Source organism: Linderina pennispora (assembly GCF_002104995.1).
Source record: "Linderina pennispora strain ATCC 12442 chromosome Unknown DL89scaffold_14, whole genome shotgun sequence".
In the NCBI taxonomy this organism is placed as follows: domain Eukaryota; kingdom Fungi; phylum Kickxellomycota; class Kickxellomycetes; order Kickxellales; family Kickxellaceae; genus Linderina; species Linderina pennispora.
Window position 1 is genome coordinate 538,578 of NW_024468262.1, and position 20,371 is coordinate 558,948.

At 57.0% G+C, this 20,371-nt stretch overlaps 9 protein-coding genes across 9 annotated transcripts; 2 read left to right on the top strand and 7 right to left on the bottom strand.

Moving 5' to 3' along the window:
- Positions 1-221: 221 nt before the first annotated feature.
- Positions 222-5,737, bottom strand: DL89DRAFT_295278 (acetyl-CoA synthetase-like protein; the record flags this gene model as incomplete). Its single annotated transcript, XM_040890621.1, has 14 exons — positions 222-260; positions 292-1,535; positions 1,580-1,873; positions 1,950-2,145; positions 2,177-2,258; positions 2,679-2,833; positions 2,883-3,039; positions 3,092-3,807; positions 3,848-4,003; positions 4,050-4,178; positions 4,229-4,255; positions 4,296-4,497; positions 4,558-4,664; positions 5,705-5,737. 14 exons carry the CDS (start codon positions 5,735-5,737, stop codon positions 222-224), a joined length of 3,537 nt encoding a protein of 1,178 aa, XP_040740898.1.
- On the top strand, positions 5,685-6,604 carry DL89DRAFT_269960 (60S ribosomal protein L34-B). Its single transcript, XM_040888501.1, has one exon. The coding sequence runs from the start codon at positions 6,103-6,105 to the stop codon at positions 6,436-6,438; it is 336 nt and encodes a 111-aa protein (XP_040740899.1). The 5' UTR covers positions 5,685-6,102; the 3' UTR covers positions 6,439-6,604.
- Positions 6,605-6,611: 7 nt separating this feature from the next.
- Positions 6,612-7,277, bottom strand: DL89DRAFT_226326 (Yip1-domain-containing protein; the record flags this gene model as incomplete). Its single annotated transcript, XM_040884802.1, has 1 exon — positions 6,612-7,277. A coding segment is annotated over one exon (666 nt), but the record flags the coding sequence as incomplete, so codon positions are not given.
- Positions 7,278-7,673: 396 nt separating this feature from the next.
- DL89DRAFT_226351 (kinase-like protein) lies at positions 7,674-9,630 on the bottom strand (the record flags this gene model as incomplete). Its single annotated transcript, XM_040884805.1, has 4 exons — positions 7,674-8,012; positions 8,268-8,675; positions 8,824-8,912; positions 8,973-9,630. 4 exons carry the CDS (start codon positions 9,628-9,630, stop codon positions 7,674-7,676), a joined length of 1,494 nt encoding a protein of 497 aa, XP_040740901.1.
- A 3,599-nt stretch (positions 9,631-13,229) lies between these two features.
- DL89DRAFT_286131 (auxin efflux carrier) lies at positions 13,230-14,878 on the bottom strand (the record flags this gene model as incomplete). The annotated part of the gene is made up of 3 exons (XM_040889847.1): positions 14,653-14,878; positions 14,445-14,513; positions 13,230-14,369 (listed from the first exon to the last, which is right to left on the bottom strand). Exons 1-3 carry the CDS (start codon positions 14,686-14,688, stop codon positions 13,230-13,232), a joined length of 1,245 nt encoding a protein of 414 aa, XP_040740902.1. The 5' UTR covers positions 14,689-14,878.
- A 158-nt stretch (positions 14,879-15,036) lies between these two features.
- Positions 15,037-15,755, top strand: DL89DRAFT_295283 (EF-hand; the record flags this gene model as incomplete). Its single annotated transcript, XM_040890622.1, has 2 exons — positions 15,037-15,057; positions 15,306-15,755. 2 exons carry the CDS (start codon positions 15,037-15,039, stop codon positions 15,753-15,755), a joined length of 471 nt encoding a protein of 156 aa, XP_040740903.1.
- An 11-nt stretch (positions 15,756-15,766) lies between these two features.
- Positions 15,767-17,629, bottom strand: DL89DRAFT_61990 (uncharacterized protein). The gene is made up of 2 exons (XM_040891883.1): positions 17,145-17,629; positions 15,767-17,039 (listed from the first exon to the last, which is right to left on the bottom strand). The coding sequence occupies exons 1-2, from the start codon at positions 17,172-17,174 to the stop codon at positions 15,876-15,878; spliced, it is 1,194 nt and encodes a 397-aa protein (XP_040740904.1). The 5' UTR covers positions 17,175-17,629; the 3' UTR covers positions 15,767-15,875.
- Position 17,630: 1 nt separating this feature from the next.
- Positions 17,631-19,226, bottom strand: DL89DRAFT_61884 (uncharacterized protein). Its single transcript, XM_040891882.1, has one exon. The coding sequence runs from the start codon at positions 19,024-19,026 to the stop codon at positions 17,755-17,757; it is 1,272 nt and encodes a 423-aa protein (XP_040740905.1). The 5' UTR covers positions 19,027-19,226; the 3' UTR covers positions 17,631-17,754.
- A 199-nt stretch (positions 19,227-19,425) lies between these two features.
- On the bottom strand, positions 19,426-20,277 carry DL89DRAFT_260040 (uncharacterized protein; the record flags this gene model as incomplete). Its single annotated transcript, XM_040885740.1, has 1 exon — positions 19,426-20,277. One exon carries the CDS (start codon positions 20,275-20,277, stop codon positions 19,426-19,428), a length of 852 nt encoding a protein of 283 aa, XP_040740906.1.
- Between the last annotated feature and the right edge of the window lie 94 nt (positions 20,278-20,371).

Sequence of the window (20,371 nt, forward strand, 5' to 3'; positions counted from 1 at the left end):
GAGCACTTTTATCTGACCCCCTTGTCGCAACAAGGGGGCGCTGCTCGCAGGTCAATTTGCTCTTGCATGGTGCTTGCCTAACCTGAAACCCCAGGGTTGTCTTGGCATGTTTGCACTGAAGCCACATTGCCCATATGATGCGCAAACAATGGATTCTTTGTTTTTGTTACTGAACAGCAAGCCTCCGCTACACAACCACCCTTTACCACGAGAAAATAAATTCAATGCTGGCTGTGCGAAACATCAAGCTGGCTGTACAACTCGTCGATGGTGACTCGGTAGTAACTGGACAGCCAGGTTGCGCTTGATCTTGAACGTACTCGATAGCAGGCAGTTGCTGGTGATGTCAAATGGTGTCAGCTCGCAGTATAGCGCGCGGACGAGCTCGAACCCCTGCAGCTTTCTTTCCCGCCCAAACTCTTCTAGTGAATTGAGCAGCGCTGCAGTGACATGGGCATTCGCACACAAGCCATGCATACCCGCGTTGTCATCGCTGGCGATCCAGCGAGCCCACTTTGTGAACGTGCCGGGATCAGGGACAACAATTGCGACCAGTGCTGACCTGGTCGGGTCGCCGTAGATGAATATCTGCTGTACAAGCGGGTGTCTTTCGTATATAATCTGCAGGTACTCTGGTGCGACATACTCGCCCTGCGCAAGCTTAAATATGTCCTTGGAGCGGTCAATTATTGTGACTGTGCCGTTGGCGTTGAACTGCGCAATGTCGCCGCTGTGCAGCCATCCGTCCTTGATCGTCTCAGCGGTCAGTGCATCGTTCTTGCAATATCCAGCCATGATTGAGTCGCCTTTCATTAGTAGCTCGCCGCGCGGACATGGCTTATCGGTCGACAGGTACCCGAGCTCGGGGCAGTCGCGCAGGCGCATCGATAAGCCGGGTTTTGGTCGCCCGACACTGTTGGTGGCTGCTTCGTCGGGCGTCTCCATTGCACCGCACGTGTTTGTTTCTGTCATCGCATACCCCTGGATGACCGTGCAGCACATGGCGATCTGCAAAAACTTTACTGCGTCGACGTCGATCGGTGCGCTGCCGACAACTATTACCCGCATGCGACCGCCGAGCACAGCCTTGACGCGGTTAAACACTAGCACATCCCAGACTGTGTGTTTGTACGAGCCATTGGACTCAAAAATGCCCATCTTGTGTGTGACAGCGGTCTTTGCTAGGAACTTTTTGACGCCACTGGTGGAGTTTATAGATGTCCAGATGCTATCGTAGATGCGGTTCAATATACGCGGCACAGCCCCCATGGCAGTTGGCTTGAGTGCCTGTATATCGTCCAGGAACGTCGCTACCTTGCCGCTGAAATAGCCAATCGATCCATACCGAGAAATAACAAAATACGACACAAGCCGTTCGAAGCAGTGAGCCAACGGTATCAGCGAAAACAGCACCGGCGCTTCGAGGTCGATGTTGAGGCGCACAGCGTTCACTGATTTCATAAACTGGCAATGCTTGGTGACAACACCCTTGGGGTGGCCGGATGTGCCAGAAGTGTAGCTGATTGAGCATATGTCTTCAGGGGATGGCAGGCAGCCAAGGCGTTGGATTCGAACGGACCCAGCTGGAGAACGACGATAATATCCGTTAGGGCGATGCCGAGTGATTCTGCCCTGCTCTTCACATCAGCAACGGAGTCCTTGGAGATCCCAGCAGAGACTATGTTTTTGCGCGGGCCATCAAGCGAGTCCATCGATATGATGACCTGCAGGGACGGCACCCGGGCCTTCAAGTCCAGCAGGCTGCCGATCTTGTCAATCGAGCACACCAGAACCTCGACCTGCGTCTGGTTGAGCACATACTCGACCGAATCGGCGCCCAGCGTATCATATAGCGACACAAAGTAGGTGTCGACTGCGGTACGCCGCAAACTCAGTTAGTAGCCACTCGGCGCGATTCGAGGCATAGATGCCAACTGGAGCCTGCTGACCAGCCTTCTTGTCGGTGAACTTTTCAAACAGCCAGTCCATCCCGCTGCCAAACTCGTCGACAAATTGCCCAGCCTCATACTTGGTCATCCACTGGTAATGCCCAAGCTTTCTAGTAACCGGGTCAAATAAGCGTGTTCCAAAAAAGTTGCCGTGCGGATCGTGCTTGATGCAGCGCTGGAACAAACCATACAGCGTCTGGTCAGCAGTTGGGGATGTCTGGCACTACTCCGTCCATGTAGTCTGGATGGCGGATCACGTACGAGAAGCCTGGCTCCTGGGAGTCGGGGACGATAAAGGGTTTGGCCATTCTGCGTGTATTCGGGCGATGTGGAATTGTTAACTATAGAGGTAGCTCGACTGGAAAAGGGCTGTTGCTGGAGTGACGAAGACAAGGAGGCACGTTGGCTACGACTTGGCCAGTATTTTTGAGCTGATACCAAACAACTAGCGGGTGCCAGTTCTATTGACAATATAGAGGCTTACATAGCTCAGCGATAAGCATTTCATGGCCAAGTTCCGCTGATAATTGTTCGGCAGAATGGACTGCAGCTGCGCCTCTCCAGTGCAGCAGGCAGCAGACAGCTTGGAATAAACTAGCCTGAACAAAACCACAGGACATAATGTTGCCACTCATATTGCAGTGAACTGGGTATATTAGGTGGCTATCAAAACAGACAAAACACAGCTGTGCCGAAAAAAATAAATAAAGGAAGGGACATTACGCAGACAGGGTGTCGTACAGCTTGTCAATAGTCTCCCGGTAGTACTGTGCAGCAAAGTGCCGCTTCAGCTTGAGCGTGTTGGACAGCAGCTGGTTCTTGTCAATGTCAAAAGGCGTGGGCTCGATATGGATGGCACGAATAATCTCAAACCCTTGCAGCTTCTTGTCCCGACCATGTCCGATCAGTGTCTTTGAGCAGAGCTTCGTTTACCTGCGGGTTTGAGCTCAGCGCCTCCAGCTCAGCCGACGAATCCTTTGCAATCTCGCGGGCCCACGGCACGAATGCCTCGGGATCAGGCACAACAATTGCTACAAGTGCAGAGCGGTTGGAGTCGCCGTGGACGAATGTCTGCTGCACCAGCGAGTGCCTGTCATAGACAATCTGGAGATAGTCTGGCGCAATGTATTCGCCCTTGCGACAGCTTGAAGATATTCTTGCAGCGGTCGATGATCGAAATGGTACCGTTCGGATTGATCTGGGCAATGTCGCCGGTGTACAGCCAGCCGTCCTTGAATGATTCCTTAGTCAGCTCGTCGTTCTTGTAGTATCCAGTCATTATCGCATCCCCCTTGAGTAGCAGCTCGCCGCGCGGGCACGGTTTATCGGTCGACTGGTAGTTCATTTCAGGGCAGTCGCGCAAGCGCACTGACATACCAGGCTTGGGGCGGCCCACGCTGTTGGTAACCGACTCCTCGACCGTCTCAATCATGCCGCAGGTGTTGGTCTCAGTCATCCCAAATCCCTGGATAACGACGCAGCACATGGCAATCTGCAGGAATTTGATAGCTTCGAGATCCATCGGCGCCGAGCCTACAACCAGGGTCTCAATGCGCCCACCGAGCACAGCCCTGACCTTGTTGAAGACCAGGGCATCCCAGAGCGCATGGCGGTAGGAGCCGCTGGACTCGAATGAGGCCAGCTTGTGGCTGACAGCAGTACGTGCCAAGAACCCCTTGATGCCTGTGGCAGAGCCGATTGCACCTGAGACCTTGTCGTAGACGCGGTTTAGCAGGCGCGGCACAGCGGCAAACAGCGTCGGCTTGAGCGCCTGGATGTCCTCGAGGAAGTTTGGCACCTTGCCGCTGTAGTACCCAATGCAGCCAAACTTTGACAGGGTAAAGTACGACACCAGGCGCTCGAAGCAGTGGGCGAGCGGGATCAGCGAGAATCGTCACCGGGCGCACCAAAGTGATGACAAGGCGCACGGCATTGGCAGACTTCATGAACTGCCCATGGGTGCTTAGCACGCCCTTGGGATTGCCCGATGTGCCGCTGGTGTAGCTGATTGAGCACAGGTCTGGTGGGCGTTGGCGGATGGGCGTCTGTTGGTGCTGTGCGTCCCTGCTCGACAAGCGTGTCAATATCAGTGAGCTCGACACCCAGCGCCTTGGCGCGCTCCTTCAGCGCACTGATTGTCTCATTTGATGTTTCCGACGCGATCACGTTCTTGGGCGGCCCGTCGAGCGCATCCATCGACACCGAGCACCTTAAGGCTGGGAACACGCTCTTTTCAGATCAAGCAGGCGGGCAATCTTGTCCACCGAGCAGACCAGTACCTCGATTTCGGCATGGTTCAGCACGTACTCGACGGAGCTTGTCGCCCAGCGTGTCGTATAGCGAGACAAAGTAGCGGTTGCCACGGTACGTCGAGAACTCAGTCAAGTGCCATTCGGCGCGGTTGCAGCTGTAGACGCCAATAGGCGCCTGCTCGCCGGCCTTCTTGTCAGTGAACTGCGCGAAGGTGTGGTCGAGGCCGCTGCCGTAGTGGTCGACAAACTCGGCCGCCTGCTTCTTGGTAGAGCCAGGTGTAGTGGTCGCCGAGGGTCTTGGTGTCTGGGTCGAATGCGCGCGATCCAAAGAGGTTGTCAGCAGGGCTTTCGCTCACGCACCGCTGGAATAGGCCGTACAGGTCTGCTGTGCGCAATCAGGGATGTCAGGGATGGTGCCGTCAATGAAGTCTGGGTGGCGGACAATATGCGAGAAGCCTGGCTCCTGGGAGTCGGGGACAACGAAATGGTTTGGGCATTGCGGAGGAGGTGGAGAGTATAGTATGCGGAAAGATTAAAAAGCGAACATGAAGTCTGCGTGTTGGAGGGGAAGAGAAGCAGCGGCAATATTTATGTCACCGCACATCCTGTTGGTGAGGAAGGGGGACAATGCAGCTGCAAATTTATGCAGAGCAAACCTCGGACGAAAGAAGCCAGTGTGTTGCTGCCAACTGACCTGGTCATCCACCCAACAGGCGTTCTTTTTTGACGGTTCTTCCGACGCGCCTTTCTACCCGGTTCTGCGCAAACACAATACAGGGGCAAAAGCACGATTGCCGATCTCAGCGCATACTCCCCACCGCAGTCCTGCGCATTCAATGTGCTTTGTCAGACAGGTGACCAGTCAATCCATGGAGAACTCCACACGCGCCGAAAATTCCACGTTTGTTGAGAGGCCATATAGGGCAAAAGTGCTGGACTGTGAGCCAAGCTAGTCCTAAAGGGTAAAAATGGATAAATCCCCAACCAGACCGCCAAACCGCCAGCGCACTAGCAGTAGCACAGACGGAGGGGTGGGCTAAAGAGATCACTAACGAGTTGGCCCAGGCATGTACGGCGGCCAGGGTGGCAAGTATTATTCGCGCGTCTCATTTTAGACTCGCAGCATTGGCAAGCAGCTGCCGCGTTTTCGTCGCTGCTTGCAATTGAGTATATAAGAACAGAGCATAGAACTGCCATTGCCAGCATTCAACAAAGCAGCATATGTGTCCATATATGCTATACAGCGATATCACCAGCAGCATATGCGCAGACACGGGCCAGCGGACTGCAGATGGCAATGTCGTTGGCGCTACAAGCCAGCACGCAGCATTTCTTAGTGAGGCGGGCAGAATCAGCAGGCGAGCGTGATTAATCAGATTTTGCATTTCAGATCAAGTGCATTTCTAAGATCACATCCATTAATCACCAGAAAGTAAAAGCGATTTTACGGCGAGGCGACCGCGACTGGATCTTTCTTTTAAACTTGCGACTTTTTTGAGGTACGGTTAGGAAAAATGCGGCAGCACCGGGCGACATAGGGCGCGCGTCGACTGATGGATACGGGAATGGATGCGGGACCCGCGAAAATTATGAGACAGCCAGTGCTAACGAAAAACACATATCTTTATCTACATTCTGTATGGAATCTGCATGGCGACCGTGGCAATTTGGGGGTGGTTTTTGGAAACGCACAAATTCGGACAATTGGAACTCGCACGTGTGGGCTGTCTGCTGGTGGGACGCTGCTGGCGGGTCGTTCGTTTGACAAATGGGTGGATTCGAACTCGGACCGAACCGAACCTTTTTCTTTGCTCTGGGAAACCTGGTCGCTCTATGTTCTGTGGGGATGTGGGCATTTGGGGCGTATTCTGGGCATTTGTAGAGCAGACAAATAATCAATCATGGTCCAGCGTGTTACTTACAGGCGCCGCCTTTCCTACAACACCCGCTCGAACCGGGTCCGCATGAGCAAGACGCCCGGCGGCAACCTCCGCGTGCTGCACGTCAAGAAGCCGGCCAAGGGCCCGCGCTGCGGTGACTGCGGTGCCGCGCTTGCTGGCATCCCGGCTCTGCGCCCGCGCGAGTACTCGCGCCTGAACAAGAGCGCCAAGTCGGTGTCGCGCGCCTACGGCGGTTCGCGCTGCAGCACCTGCGTGCGCGCTCGCATTGTCCGCGCTTTCCTCATCGAGGAGCAGAAGATCGTCAAGAAGGTCCTCAAGGCTCAGGCCAAGAAGTAAAAAGTGCTTGAATCACCTTTTTGTCTCCTTCGTTGAGTGTGTGGGAGGGGAGGTTTTTTGTTCATTAGGTTGTATAAAGCCTTTCTTTCCATGTCATAAAAGCGGAGACCACATCATGTATGTTGCAATGGTGGATGACGACGGAATCACAGTGTATTTGAAACAGCCGATGTTTAAGCAGTGGGAGTGGGGGTTGGTGTGGGAGTCGGAGTGGTCTGGGGCGGTGACGTCGGGACGGTGGCGACAGAGTAGCTAAAGAACCTGAGCTTGAAGACAACGACCAGCAGGGCATGGGCAACAAACAGCAGCGGGATGATGGCCTTGTGCAGCTTGCCGTTGGACCTGCCGACGATCTGGTTAACCGACCGCATGATGAACAGGCCCGACGACGCAAAGCCCACGGCAACCACCGCCCAGCGGAACCAGTCAATGGGCAGCACACACAGGATGGCGGCCGGAATCCACACCGCCATCGCATACCCGTACACGCTCAGACACTCGAGCAGGCCCGGCTGGCTGCCAAAATACTTGGTCGCGCCATACACAAACGCGCCCACCGCCAGTACATACATGTACACCGCCAGGGCCGCCGACGTCAGCATCGAAAAGTCGTACTCGCGCGAACCGCCCGCCAGGATCTCTGCTATGCTCTGCGACAGGGACGACGTCACGAATATGAAAAACACCGCCGACGTCGGAATCCAAAACGTGCCCCACAGGTCAGGATTCGCATTGTACACATCCAGGAAGCTGTCCTTTGGAACCACCGCCAGCCACGCCCGCTGCACCACATCGCTCGAGTCCACGTTGAAGTACTGCGCCCAGTACTCCACCCGCCATACTGAGTAGCCGGTGCCGGTCCGATCCGCCTGTCGCCGGCGCCTGGTAGGGCGCGGACGAGGCTGCGTTCATGCGTCCCTGCTGGACTGGCTGTGTGGTGGCATAATCCTGGAATTCAAGGGTGGGTTCATCATCGTCCACATCCACGACAATGTTGTAGTTGCTGCTTTGCTGTCCGTAGCTCATTGTCTAACAAAAGGGGGGAGGAAGAGAGGAGAGGGTCAGAGTGGAGTAGGAAAGGAGGTCAGAAGAGAGAAAGAGAGGTTCGGAAGCTTTCTTCGGGCTAGAGCAAATGGGGTGGGCGGGATGCAAAAAGAAAAATGAAATTCACAAGTTGCTTGGCAAGAACTGGGGGGGGGGAACGGTGTATGTGTAATTATAAAAGCACGCAGGTTCTACAGCGCCGGGGCGCGGAAATAGGGCCTGAAGATGGTGGCGGTGCGCAGAGAGTCGTCCTCCAGCACAAAGTAGTAGCAGTGCAGCAGCAGGTACGGGAAGCGCGACTCAAAGTACGCCAGGTAGCCGTCAGGGATATCGCCCAGGGCCAGACGCAGCGGCTCGGGCATGTCCTGGTAGTGGTTCTTCTTGTTGCGGATGATGCGCAGCAGGTCGCGCAGACGCGTGGCATCGTACTTGCGGAACTTGCCCAGATCCCGGCGCAGGTGCGTGTCCAGGCGCCGGTCCCAGAACACCGGGCGCGCCGGAACACCGCCGTCCACCGCCTCAGCCATAGCCTCCAGCGCCGCCGCCGCTGCCGGAGCACCCACGACCTGGAAGCCGTCGATGGGTGGCGGCGGGCCGCCCATGACAAATTCGCTGCTCTCCTCGAAGGCATCCAGCAGCGCCAGCGCGCGGCGCACAGCGGCGGCCTGGGCGGTCGGCAGCTGCGCAGTGATGTCCTCGACCGACTCGGGCGGCAACACGTGCGAGCCGCCCTTCTTCTTGGGCGTCTTGGGCGTCTTGGGCTTCTTCGGCGGCGGGTCAGCCACGCTCTCGCGCGCAGCCTTGATCAGACGCGCCTCGGCCTCCAGGCAGTCGGACACGTCCTGCAGGAACGCCAGGCGCTGGGCAGCATCCCAAAAGTACGGATGCACCAGAACGCTGGCGGCGCTCGGGCGGCTGCGCTCGTCACGCGCAACCATATGTGCGATCAGATCGGCCGCCTCGATCGCCGACGGTATGCTGCTGGCCTGCAGAGCTCGCAGGTCTGGGCGGCCGGCCAGAATGCGCTGCTCGCGGCTCAGGCGGTCGCCGAACGGGTGCTCGCCGTCCATCAGCACGTAGTGGAACACACAGCCCATCGAGAAGATGTCCACCGCGCGCGTCATGCGTCGCCGCGACCCGCCCACAAGCAGCCCGCGGTCGGTCGTCGACGTGTGGTTGGTACCGGTGCTATCCTCACCGTCATCGCAGGCGCCGTTTGCGCGGCCCACCTGGGTCATGGCCAGCTGCTGCAGCCGCGTCCGCGTGCCCCGGCTCACATACGGGCTGGGCTCGTCGCTGGGCCCATGCAGAGATGGCCATGTGGGCAGCTTCGCTTCCCACCGTCGTGCCATTGATCGCCGCATTGCGAGCGTCAGGCGAGTCGAAGCACTCGGGCGCGCGCCAGCCGACGGTTCCGCCGCCGATGCCGCCTATCATACCGGCGGGCAGCGCTCCGGGCATGGCAGCCGGCGCCTGGCCGGGCGGCACACGCATAGTAAAGGTGTTGGCAAACGAGCTCTCGTCGTCGTCCAGGATGCGCGACAGCCCAAAGTCGCTGATCAGCACACGCGGTGTGCCGCCGGCCACAATATTGGAGTCGGCAAACGCTGGCCCGGCGGCTGCCCGGCGACGGCGGTGCGGCGGGGGAGCGATCAGGATGTTCTGCGGCTTGATGTCGCGATGGACCAGTTTCAGCGCGTGCAGGTGGTACAGCCCGCGGGCCAGCTGGTGCAGCACCTGCTTGCGCGGAATGGCTGCCAGCAGCTGCTGGGCCAGCGCAGCCTTGGGCGCCTGCATCACCGCGTCGGCCAGCGACCCGCAGCACAGCTCCAGCGCAATGTACATGAAATGGTCGTGGCGCTCGGTGCAGAAGTAGCGAATCACGTTCGGATGCGTGTCGCTCTCCTGCAGCACCTGCACCTCGTGGTCGGCCACGTCATAAAAGTCCAGCAGAAGCCGCTTGACAGCCACCGCGCGGCCCTGGAACTCGCCGCGATACACCACTGTGCCGTGGCTGCCGTAGCCCAACACCTGGTCCGACAGCGTAATTGCTCCCAGCCGCTGCCCCGATGGCCCCGCCTGCCCCGACAGCGCCCGCACCCGCTCGATGCTCTCGCCGTCCTTCACCGGCCGACTCAGCGGAGTCATCGACGGCAGAGTGCCCGTCGAGTTGCGTCGCGGCGTCGTCTGCCCGCCAAACGACGACGGCTCGCTGTCCTCGCGCGAGAGCTCTGACGCCGATGCCGACGCCGACGCCGACGCCGATGCCGACGTCGGTCGCTCCGGCTCACTGGTGCCCTCGTCACCATCCCGCTGCGACGCCCGCCGCTCGACGCCGGTCCGCCGCAGCACTGCCGCCGCATTGGGGTTGCGCCAGGCCTCGTCCACCGCCAGTCGCCACTCCTCCTTCAACGTGTCCCACATGCGGTGCATCAACGCCCACGATATCCGCAGCCGGTCCCGCCGCCTTAGCCGCGCATCCTGCTCGCCGTCAGCGTCGATCCACATGCGCGGCCGCCGCTTGCTGCGTGGTCGCATCAGATAGATGATGCCCACAAACACAAACAGAAACGCGATCGTTACCACGTATCCGATCACCGCTGCTACCCGCGTCATGTAGTGACCTATGCATTGCCACCACGACCGGGGGTCCTTGCCCCCTGATGCCGGCGGCCCGTCGCTGCCTGTGGCCTCATGCTCCTGCGGCTGCGTCACCTGCCGCTCCTGTTCCGCCCCTGACTCCAGCTCCTCCTCATCACGGTACTGCTCGTCCTCATCGCCATACGCGTTCGGATCGAGCAGGTACGGGTTGTACGTCGGCGCTAGCCGGGTCGGGTATGGCCGGAACGGGTGCACGCCGATGATGCCGTTGACGTTGCAGCGCCCAACCAGGCACACCTGCCGGTCCTGCGGCACCACATAGCTGCCAGCATCCGGAGCCTCGCCCGACTCAAAATGCTTGGCCACCAGCTCCATCAGCTCGCCCACATGCGGGTCCGCCACCAGCCCGTTCTCCGATACTGCCGATGACGACGACGACGCCTCTGTGGGTGCTGCAGCTGGCTGCATCCACCACGCGCGTGCCTCCTGCAGCACTCGTAGCACCGTCGCGTCGTGCGTCAGGAAGCCCCACCGCTCCCACCACTTGCTGTTCTGGAATGCCGGGTAGCGGTGCTGGTTGCGCTTTGCCTGCGCCAGCGCCAGCAGCAGCGACGATGTCAGCGTCTGGTGGTCCACCAGAGGGAACTCGTCGGTCGTCAGCGTGTACAGCGTGTCCTGCAGCCGCCCCACGTATGCCACGTGCACCTGGCTGGTCGCCGACCGATCCCAGAAGGACCCCGCCAGGATGTTCCCGCCCGCCGACCCCGTCCGCCACTTGCTCTGCTGCGACGCCGTCCGCGACCGTCCGAATCCCATGCCACCCATGCTCTCGTCGTCCACCTCGTACAGCCGCTTCCACCGCAGGTACCGGCTCTGCTGCGCTGCTGGGTTCAGGTTCCGCTTGCGCGCTACATAGCTGATGCCATCGTCGCCCAAGCCATCGGGACTGCCAATGCTGAACACATCAAACATGCTGACCACTGGCGCGTCAAACTCCTGCGCCCATAGTGGAATGCCCGTGGCTGCCTCGACCATCACCAGCCCGCCGTCGTGTGTCATGACAAACTTGGTCGGCCCATGCGACTGCGGCCGGATCACTACGTCCTCGTCATCATCGCTGTCACCACCTGGTGTTATCTGCGCTGTATGATGCCTCTACTGCATCGCCAATCTCCGTCAGAATCGCGTCAACCGCAGGGTCTATCGACGGTGTGCTGATAAGCTTGTGGTACAGCTCGTGCTGCGGCGCCCGGTTGTAGAGCCCCGCGCCGCCGTTCACAGGGGTAAATCCGCACACGGTTGATCCGCTCTCCAAGCAGGATCTGGATCTGTGCCTTGCCCTTCTTTCCCCTGCGCTCGTCGCCATACATCCCAATCAGCTGCCCGGTAAGCAGGTCGATTGACGCAAAGTTCGAGTCCTTGTTGCCGGTATACAGGACCCCGTTCGACTGCACGGGCGACTGGTCTACCAGCGTCTGGATTGTCAGCGGCAGCCGCTGCAGCCCGTTCTCCGAGTCATACAGAAACAGCATCCCGCTGCCCGCCGGCTCTGCAATGTACAGGATCTCCAGTGCATCCTCTGGCTCTAGCTTTTCGTCATCATCTGGACGCCTGTGAACTGCTGCGACGGCGGACGGATGTCCCCGGAGCCTTTTTGCGCTGCCTGGCCAGCCATTCGCGCCGCTGCTGCCGCTGGCCGCTCCAGCACCTGCGGATCCGACCGCCAGTCAATGCCCTGCTCCAGCAGCCACTCTTCCTCCTCGTCGTCGTCCTCGTCGTCGTAATCACGCTCGTCATCGGCATCGACCTCCCCCTCCTCCCACAGTGTTTCGTTGCCGTGGCCAAAGCCCAGTGCCGACTGCGACGCGTTCAGCGAGCCCTGCGCAAAGTCTACCGAGCTGGTCCTGGTCCAGACCATGCCGTGCGGGCACCTGATCTTGCCCCGCCCCGCATATATCCCTGTGGTCTCCGAGCACGCGCTGCCCAGCCCATCGCGCTGCCATACGATCGACCCGTCATACCGGTTCACTCCGTACAGCCGCCCGTCCACCGTCACCACCACCATCATTTCCACCAGCCCGACTCCGCTGCGCGCCACCATGTCGCGCTTCAGCAGCCCGTGCTGCCTGGCCACCGCCGCCAGCGGCTTCGCCGGCAGAATCGCAATGTGCTTGCTGTCCGCCTCGGCCACTATCACCGAGTCCGGAACCGTGAACTTGCGCGGCACAGTTGCTTGCGAGCTCTGCCCCAGAAACGCCGGCCGCTCGTCCTCCAGCGCCTCTGGTCGCCGCGGCGATTCGTCAGCGTCCTCCTCATCGTTTTCCACAATATAGGTGACCTGGCGTCGCCAGGCTCTCAAACGCTGTCTGTGTTGCCTGCTCTGAGCCCTTCGAGCTCTGTGCCAGCGCAATTATCCCTGCTGTCGTCGCGATCGTATTTGCTGATGTCCGTGTGCACCGGTACCACCGTTGCCGTGCTATGCGCGACAAACCCCGTGCTTTGCGTCGCCTGCCGCCGCTCCTCTGCGCACATGGCCGCCGGCAGAAGAAGAAGCACACATATTAACGGTACCAGCAGCGCACGTGTGTTGCGGTGCGTGAGCAGCGACATGCTCAGGTTCCAAAGAGCCGTGTTGAGCCAACTCATAGAAAGCCCTCAAATACAATAAAAAAAAAACAAGAGACTAAAGCGTAGCTTGAATGGAATGGAGGGAGGGAGGGAAAGTGACGCAGGCAAGTAGAAGGCTGCCGAACAATGTTAATGTACCAGAATGTAGGTCTGCTCGCCTGTTGTTTTTCCAGCAATGCTCTCGTAACAAGGCAAAGGTATTTTCTTGAAGGGATTGTAGACCAACTGGAAAAGCAATAATTGAGAGCTAAGAAAAATTTAAGAAAAAAAGGTGCTGGCGTGAGGAGAGAGGAGGCCGCGCTGTTCCAAAAACCTACACACTGCTTGACAGCCATGCTGATTTTTGCCGAATACAAAACTGATGGCCCAAAGCCTTCGGGATTTTTTCCCCTGGGATTGCCCTCCCAAACACTTGCGCTTCCTTTTCCTGGCTGCGCCAAGCCCAGAGCTGACCCAGTGAGAGCTGGTTCTCCTGTGCTGGCGGGGAGGATCGCGACGACCTCAGTCCACAAACACCCTCATGCCCGCAGCGTGGTTGTGAGCCACAGAAACACCGACACCTCGAGCGACAGCGCAAAGATACCCGAAATATACGTGTGGGTCAGGATCCGCGCCGACTCGTTCTCATATAGCCCCACCTTCTGCGACATTGTCAGCAGATTCACAGCAGGCGGAGTGGCCGAAACCAGCGCCAGCGTCAGGAACAGCACAGGGTCACTCGTCAGCAGCGGCATTGCCTGCGGCACGAACGCATGAATGCCGAACAAAACCGCGCATGTGAGAATCGGCACCACCAGGAACCGCCCCGCCATGACCAGCGCAATCCCGTGCGTCTGCGCGCGCTGCGGCACATCGCCCGACTCGTCCTGCCCACTGCCCATCACGTGCAATTGCCCGCCCAGCGCCAGCAGCGTCAGCGGAACGCACGCCTCGCCGCACGTCTCCACTGCCCGCCACACTGTGTATGCATATGTGCCCTTGGCCAGCAGTGCCTGCTGCAGCGGCGGCACCAGCACTACAAAAACCGCCGCCAGCACCCCAAGAAGCGGCGGCGTCAGGCATGGCTGCACGGCCCCCCACATCCGCCTGCCCATCCTGGCCACCATCTCCGCGCTGCCTCGCGCCTGGCCAGACCGCCCAGCTACTGTGGCTATCCCACCCTCATGGTCGGACAAGCCCATGTCCGCCAGCGACGCCGACGGCTGCTCGGGCGAATCCTCAGGCAGCCTCAGCCGTCCCTCATCTCCTTTGTCCGGCCCCATTAGCGCTACGCCCACGCTCCACCGCAGAAGGTTATTGGCAATGCCAATCAGCATGCCGTACGCAATGCACCGGTTCGCCATCGCCTCCGCCGTGTCGTTCTCGTCGCGCAGCAGGTACCGCGCAGTCGGGCTTGCCGCAATTGTCTGCACAATCGGAATCATAATCGTGTTCACATTCGAGAAGAACACCGCGATGCCGCACAGCCGCCGGAACCCGTTTGGCAGCCGAACCAGCCGCCCTGAGTATTGCACCCACAGATACCCGACAAACCCCAGGACCCCGTAGATGACCGGCACCAGCCACAGCAGGAACAGCGTCTCGCGATCCAGCGACTTTGAGATCTTGGAGAACATCAGTGCTGGCGTTAGCAAAGTGATGTTGAGCTTTGCAAGCGTCTAGAGCTGCGTATATAATGTGTTATCTGCACACGATATTGAGAAGAGGAAAATTGGCTTGAATGTCACTCGTACCTTTAGTTCGGGCTTCTCTAGTCCAAGCATGTAGCCCGTCGACCCGATAACAAACACCTTGGCCAGAGCCTACATTTTAGAAACATACACCTAGCAACTGATTTCGGAGAGAAAAAAGCACCAAGGAACGGAATTGATAACTGTCCGAGCACCCCCACCACCGCTGGTTCAGACTGTGCCGCCTCCTCACTGCCGGGCAATGGCGTACCTGTGTAGAAACGACCGCATACTCTACAAACGACATGATCGTGTGCAGAAGGGCTCCAAAAAATAGAGTAGTACTAGTGTCGAAAAATAAAAGAAAAAACACTCGGTTGACTGCTACTATCAAGAGGCAAATCTGGCCGTGCCTTATCGTCCACTTTTATCGGATGCAAGGGGATTTTGGAGCGACTGCTTTTCCACCAACCATGGGTCGTCATGGCCACATCCTGACGTTTACGCCATCTTGGCTCGCCGCCTTTATTGGCTTGGGGCATAGTGCTAGTATTGGTGTCTGACTTATTCCTGGGTCCCTCCACAGTGCCATCCTATTGTATCGGCTGCAGTTTTCAAATATGTGTTTGCCCAAGTATCTACACACATTTCACACATGTCGCCACCAGCAATCCTGGTATCTGCAAGTCGGAGATGCCATGCATGCCACACTATACCAATCCACAATGTCCCTTGAAGCATGCCATTCCCGCCGCATCCCTGTCCTGCTACCTTTTGTTTTACTCGCCACTGAAATTTCTACAACCATCGATACTTGCTTTTGTTGAACTAAAACAATGGTAACCACCGAGCACTAACATGTATGTGCTTCAGAACTTCCGAGCACTAATGCTAAATAAACATATCGTATGGCCATCTGTGTAGAGCAGCAGCTTCACCCAAGGGCAGATTGATGAGCTGCGCGAAAAGTTTGGTCAATTTGACGCAGACAAAGGCGGCTCTGTCGCCGTCGAGGAGCTGGGTGCCGTGTATGAGGCACTTGGCTGCCAGTTTACCAAGGCTGAGATTCAGGAGCATGTGGGCATGGTTGGCCAGGACGACAATGGCACCCTCACCTTCGAGCAGTTTCTCCAGTTTATGGCTCATAAGTATGCTGAAGACAAAGGCGATGATACCAAGCTTCGCGAGGCATTCAACAAGTATGACAAGAATGGTGACGGTGCGATCTCTGCAGAGGAACTGCGCAGCGCTATGCTTTCACTGGGAGAGGATGTGACTGAAGAGGAGGCTAACAAGATGATCGAGGAGGCTGACATTGATGGTGATGGCCATGTTAGCTTTGAGGAGTTTGCTATTATCATGAAGTCATCTTAAAGGGTTGGCGCCTATATCCAGCCCTGCTCATAGCAGCTTTTGGCGACATGTGTAGACAACACGACCTTTATCCAAATTACCAATGGCTTCTCTACATCATAAATATATTGAAATGCCACTTTACAGCAACGACGTGAGCCACAGAAACACGGAGACCTCGACAGAAAGAACAAATATGCCCATGATATAGCAGTACGTCAGGATGCGTGCTGACTCGTTCTCATATAGCCCCATCTTTTGAGACATTGTCAGCAGATTCACGGCGGGCGGAGTAGCTGAAACCAGCGCCAGCGTCAGAAACAGCACCGGGTCCTGTTGCAGCAGTGGCATCAACATAGGAAACAGCATGTGTACTATAAACAGCGACAAACACATCAATGTCGGCACCACCAGGAACCGGCCCATCATCACAAGCATGATGCCATGTTCCTGTGTACGCTTCGAGACATCTGTTGAACTGCTGGTCTCAAATTCAGCGTCCCGGTCCTCCATGACATACAACTGCCCACCCAATGCCAACAATGTTAGCGGAATACATGCCTCGCCACACGTATCAATGGCCTTCCATAGAGTGAATGCGTAGGTTCCTTCGGCAAGAAGCATGTCCTGCACCGCCGGAACCAGTACGACGAGCACTGCAGTGATTACTGCAACTAGCGGCGGTGTCATGCAGGGCTGGATCCTTGCCCAGATACGCACGCACGCATTTGCTGCTGTCGCTACCACGCCATGGGCTGGTCGCAATGACAGCATTCCGACCTCCAACTGCTCATCCGAGTAGTCCGACAGAGAACTCTGCTCCGACTCCCGACCAGGTGACGCTCTCATTGGTATTGGGGACAGGGTCCCTGGCATCTCCTCCATTGGGCCATGCTGCTCCGGCAACATCAGTGCAACGCCTACGCTCCACCGCAGCAGGTTGTTGATGATGCTGACCAACATCCCATATGCAATGCAGCGGTTAGCTAATTCCTCTGGTGTGTCATCATCATCACGCAATAGGTATTCAGCGGTAGGGCTGGCAGCAATGGTCTGCACAATTGGAACCATTATCGTGTTCACATTCGAGAAGAACACTGCAATGCCGCACAGCCGTTTATACCCGTCTGGAAGCTTTATTCTCCGCCCGGCATACTGAACCCAGAGGTACCCGGCATACCCAAGGAGACCATAAAGAACAGGAACGAGCCAGAGCCGGAACAGCGTGTCGCGATCCAATGACCCGGATATCTTTGAGAACATGAGCGCCGGCGTCAACAAAGAGATGTTGATCCGGGCCAAGATCTACACAGAAAAGATCGGTCGGAGACGGTTCAGAAAAATAGCTCGCAAAAATTTTCAGCATGCAACAATCCTCTGTTGCAGGAGAAACGGCTGCTATTGACATACCTTGAGGTCGGGTTTTCGCAGCTTTAGCATGTACCCCGTGGATCCAATGACCAGAACCTTGGCCAACGCCTACGTGGTAATGTGTAATCGAGGGGTTGTAATCGACGGTTCAGTGCTCAGTCGTGGGACAGGCAAGAGTGAAGCGTCCTGAGCAAAACGCAGATTTATTTTTAGATTTTTGTGTCTACGATACCTGTGTCGAAACAATAGCATACTCAACAAAGGACATGGTGTATCGCTATAGCCGCAGCTCGCAAGATAGCTAATTGGTAGACTATGTATACATAAAGCAGTGCTGAAGAGCAACGACAAAGTATAGAGAATGAGGAATTGGACTCGAAAAAGAAAAGTAGAAATGTCTGCGCTGGGTGGACAAATACAAATAGGTGCTTGTGCGAAAATTAAGCGCTCGCAACTATTCTACCCCTGTTCATTTCGTCTTGGCACGCAGTAATGGTGAAACTATCTCAACATTTCCCGCACAAACCGAGCCAACCACAAAAGGCAATGCGATTTCTGTCTTAGCAAGCGATTGGCGCCAAATCCCTCGCGTTGTGACCTTGCTAAACACGCGTTTCAAACTGTCGGTAGTATGCTGGTTTATTAGGTGCTAGAAGATCGTACTGGTTAGCCACAGGAACACTGAGATTTCAGCGGCCATAGCCACCACGCCAACGACATACGAGTGGAACAGCAACTGCGCCGACTCATCCTCATACATGCCAATGTTCTGGGCAATGGTGAGGAGACTGACGGCCGGGGGTGTAACCGAGGTAATTGCGATGGTCAAGAACAGGATCGGGTCACTGGATATCAGCGGGAAGTACCCTGCAGCCAGCTTGATAGCCAGAAGCATTGCCAGGCACGTAATCGGTGGAACTATCACATACCGACCCAGAATCACAAGCAGTGTTCCCTGCGACTGCTTGCGCGGAGTTACGACTTCTAGGTCAATATCGCCGGGTTCCTCGCCGCTCTCGATCGAAGCAGTGCTACCGCCAATTGGAGCAAGTGGCTGTTGGGAGCGAGTCAGCGCCAGCTGTCCGCCCAAAGCAACCATAGTCATCGGAATGCACGCAATGCTGCACAGGTTGGTTGAGTACCAGAACGAGTACGCAAACGTGCCCTTGGTCAGCAGTGCGCGGTGCAGTGGCGGCACAAACAGCACAGCAATACCGACCGCTGCACCCATCACTGGTGGCGAGTAGTATTTCTTCAGCGTTGTCCACAGGCTAGTGTCTGCAGCTGTCTGGGCCTTGGGAACCGGCGTGTTGACGCCTGACAACAGCAATGTGCGCTCGTCGCTGATCGACGACGACACATCAGCGTCTTCCCCAACAGAAGCTGCCGACCGGTGCTCTGTGGCCTTTGGTTTCAAAATGCCCATGCCGACCGACCAGCGCAGAAGGTTACTTGCAACACACACCATCATCAGATACCCGACTCCACGCTTGATAATCTGCTCGGGCGTGTCGTCCTCGCTGCGCTTCAGGAACTTGGCCCCGGGGCTGTACACCAGACTCTCGATGATCGGGATGATGCTGTTGTTAACATTGGTGAAGTAAATTGCAATGCCGCACACCTTGAGGAATCCGTCCGGCAGCCGCATCGCACGACCGCCCACCAGCTGCGTCCACCAGATTGCCGGGAACCCCGTCAGAACATAGAGAACCGGGATGAACCACAGCTCCAGGAATGTGTTGCGGTCGAGAGAGTCGGTGATTTTAGCAAACAGTAGGGCCGGCGTCAGCAGGTTGATGTTGATACTCGCCAGCGCCTTCAGATCAACCTTTTTCAGCCCCAGCACATACCCGATCACGGTAAGGATAAAGATCGGTGCCAGCGACTGCGTAGATACCAGGGCAAATTCGAGTGCGCCCATCTTGGCTGTAGAAATAAAAGATGGTGGGTCGGTGGGTCGGTGAAAAATGAAATACTGCAAATAGGAGGAAAGAAGAGCTTGGCGCCCCGGATTGGACTCTGGGGCAGGGAAGGTTTTATGGTAGGAGGGCCTTTGGATCCAGGTGGCGGGAGTGGCAGCTGATGTGGGGGAGTGAAAGCGAGTGCATATCGCTGCTGCTCGCTGCCCACCGACAGGCCGTCAATTGGCCATGGTTCGCCATTCGCTGCACCTAATTCGCTATGCAATGCACGAAAACTCAGGAACTTCTTCTTAGTACATCCTGCCTTGCTGACAATCCCTCCGGGTCGATCTGGCGCGCATGTCAGCAGTGTACAAGATACATCCCTCACAGCATTCTGGTACAGGCCCGACATGTATTCAGCTGTACAGCCAGTGCACGATGCCAAACGAAAAGTTGAAGATTATCCCGCACAGCAGGCCCATCTGGTGCTGCCGGCTGAACACGTTGCTGTTCTTGAGCCACGGCAGCACCAGCACTCCGCCAAAGTAGCCCATCAGTAGCCCACCTAGCATGTGGTACATCGATCCGAATGCAGGTGTTTCTTGCGGCGCATCCTGGGCCGTGCTATCCATCCACGAGTCCTCAATCGCACGTGCGTTCTCGGTGTCATCCATGTTTGTGCCGTTGGCTCTGTGAAACTGCACGCGCAGATTCTCAATGTCTTCGTCGCTGAAGCCGGCGTCCCGCAGCCGGCCAAACCCGCGCACTGGGTCGGCCGCACCATCCATTACAGCCTCATCGCTGCCCTGCGGTGGGCTGGGTTCTGGGGCAATGTCTGTGGCCAAGCAGTGTACGAAATGCGGCACTGCATCCTCTGACCCGTCGTTGGCGGTGATGTTGTAGTGTCGCAGTGTCAGCTGGTCTTGCAGGACGCGTCCAGCGCAAATCAGGCGCAGGTATTTGCCCGCAAGTTCGTCGGCCCGCTGCTGGCATATCTGCTCTTTGAGCGCGCTGATTGTGGTGTTCTCGGGCAAGCTGATGTGTAAATCGCCTGATCCGCTGGAGAAGCGTATTACGACGGTGCACTGTCGACTCTGCTCCAATGCCGGACATGAGTGTAGCTGGGTGGTATGAAACAGGGGCAGAATGGAAACTACATTTATGTGGATCCAGAAGATGCGCCCTTGATTTGCCACTTTTTGTGTCTGTCTGTACGGGACGGTATATTTTAGGGTCCACACGTGAGCACGTAATGTACACTCGTGCATCACAAATCGACCGACATGTTGCTTTGCAACAAGGCACAGGCCATTTGTGTACATAATGCATGGCATACGGCAGCAGCTGATAGCGGGAGATTGG

Coding starts and splice junctions, on each gene's coding strand:
- DL89DRAFT_61884 (XM_040891882.1), bottom strand. CDS start 19,026: ATGGGCGCACTCGAATTTGCCCTGGTATCTACGCAGTCGCTGGCACCG.
- DL89DRAFT_269960 (XM_040888501.1), top strand. CDS start 6,103: ATGGTCCAGCGTGTTACTTACAGGCGCCGCCTTTCCTACAACACCCGC.
- DL89DRAFT_61990 (XM_040891883.1), bottom strand. CDS start 17,174: ATGCTAAAGCTGCGAAAACCCGACCTCAAG. Junction 17,040..17,144: donor TGCGAAAACCCGACCTCAAG/GTATGTCAATAG, acceptor TTTTCTGTGTAG/ATCTTGGCCCGGATCAACAT.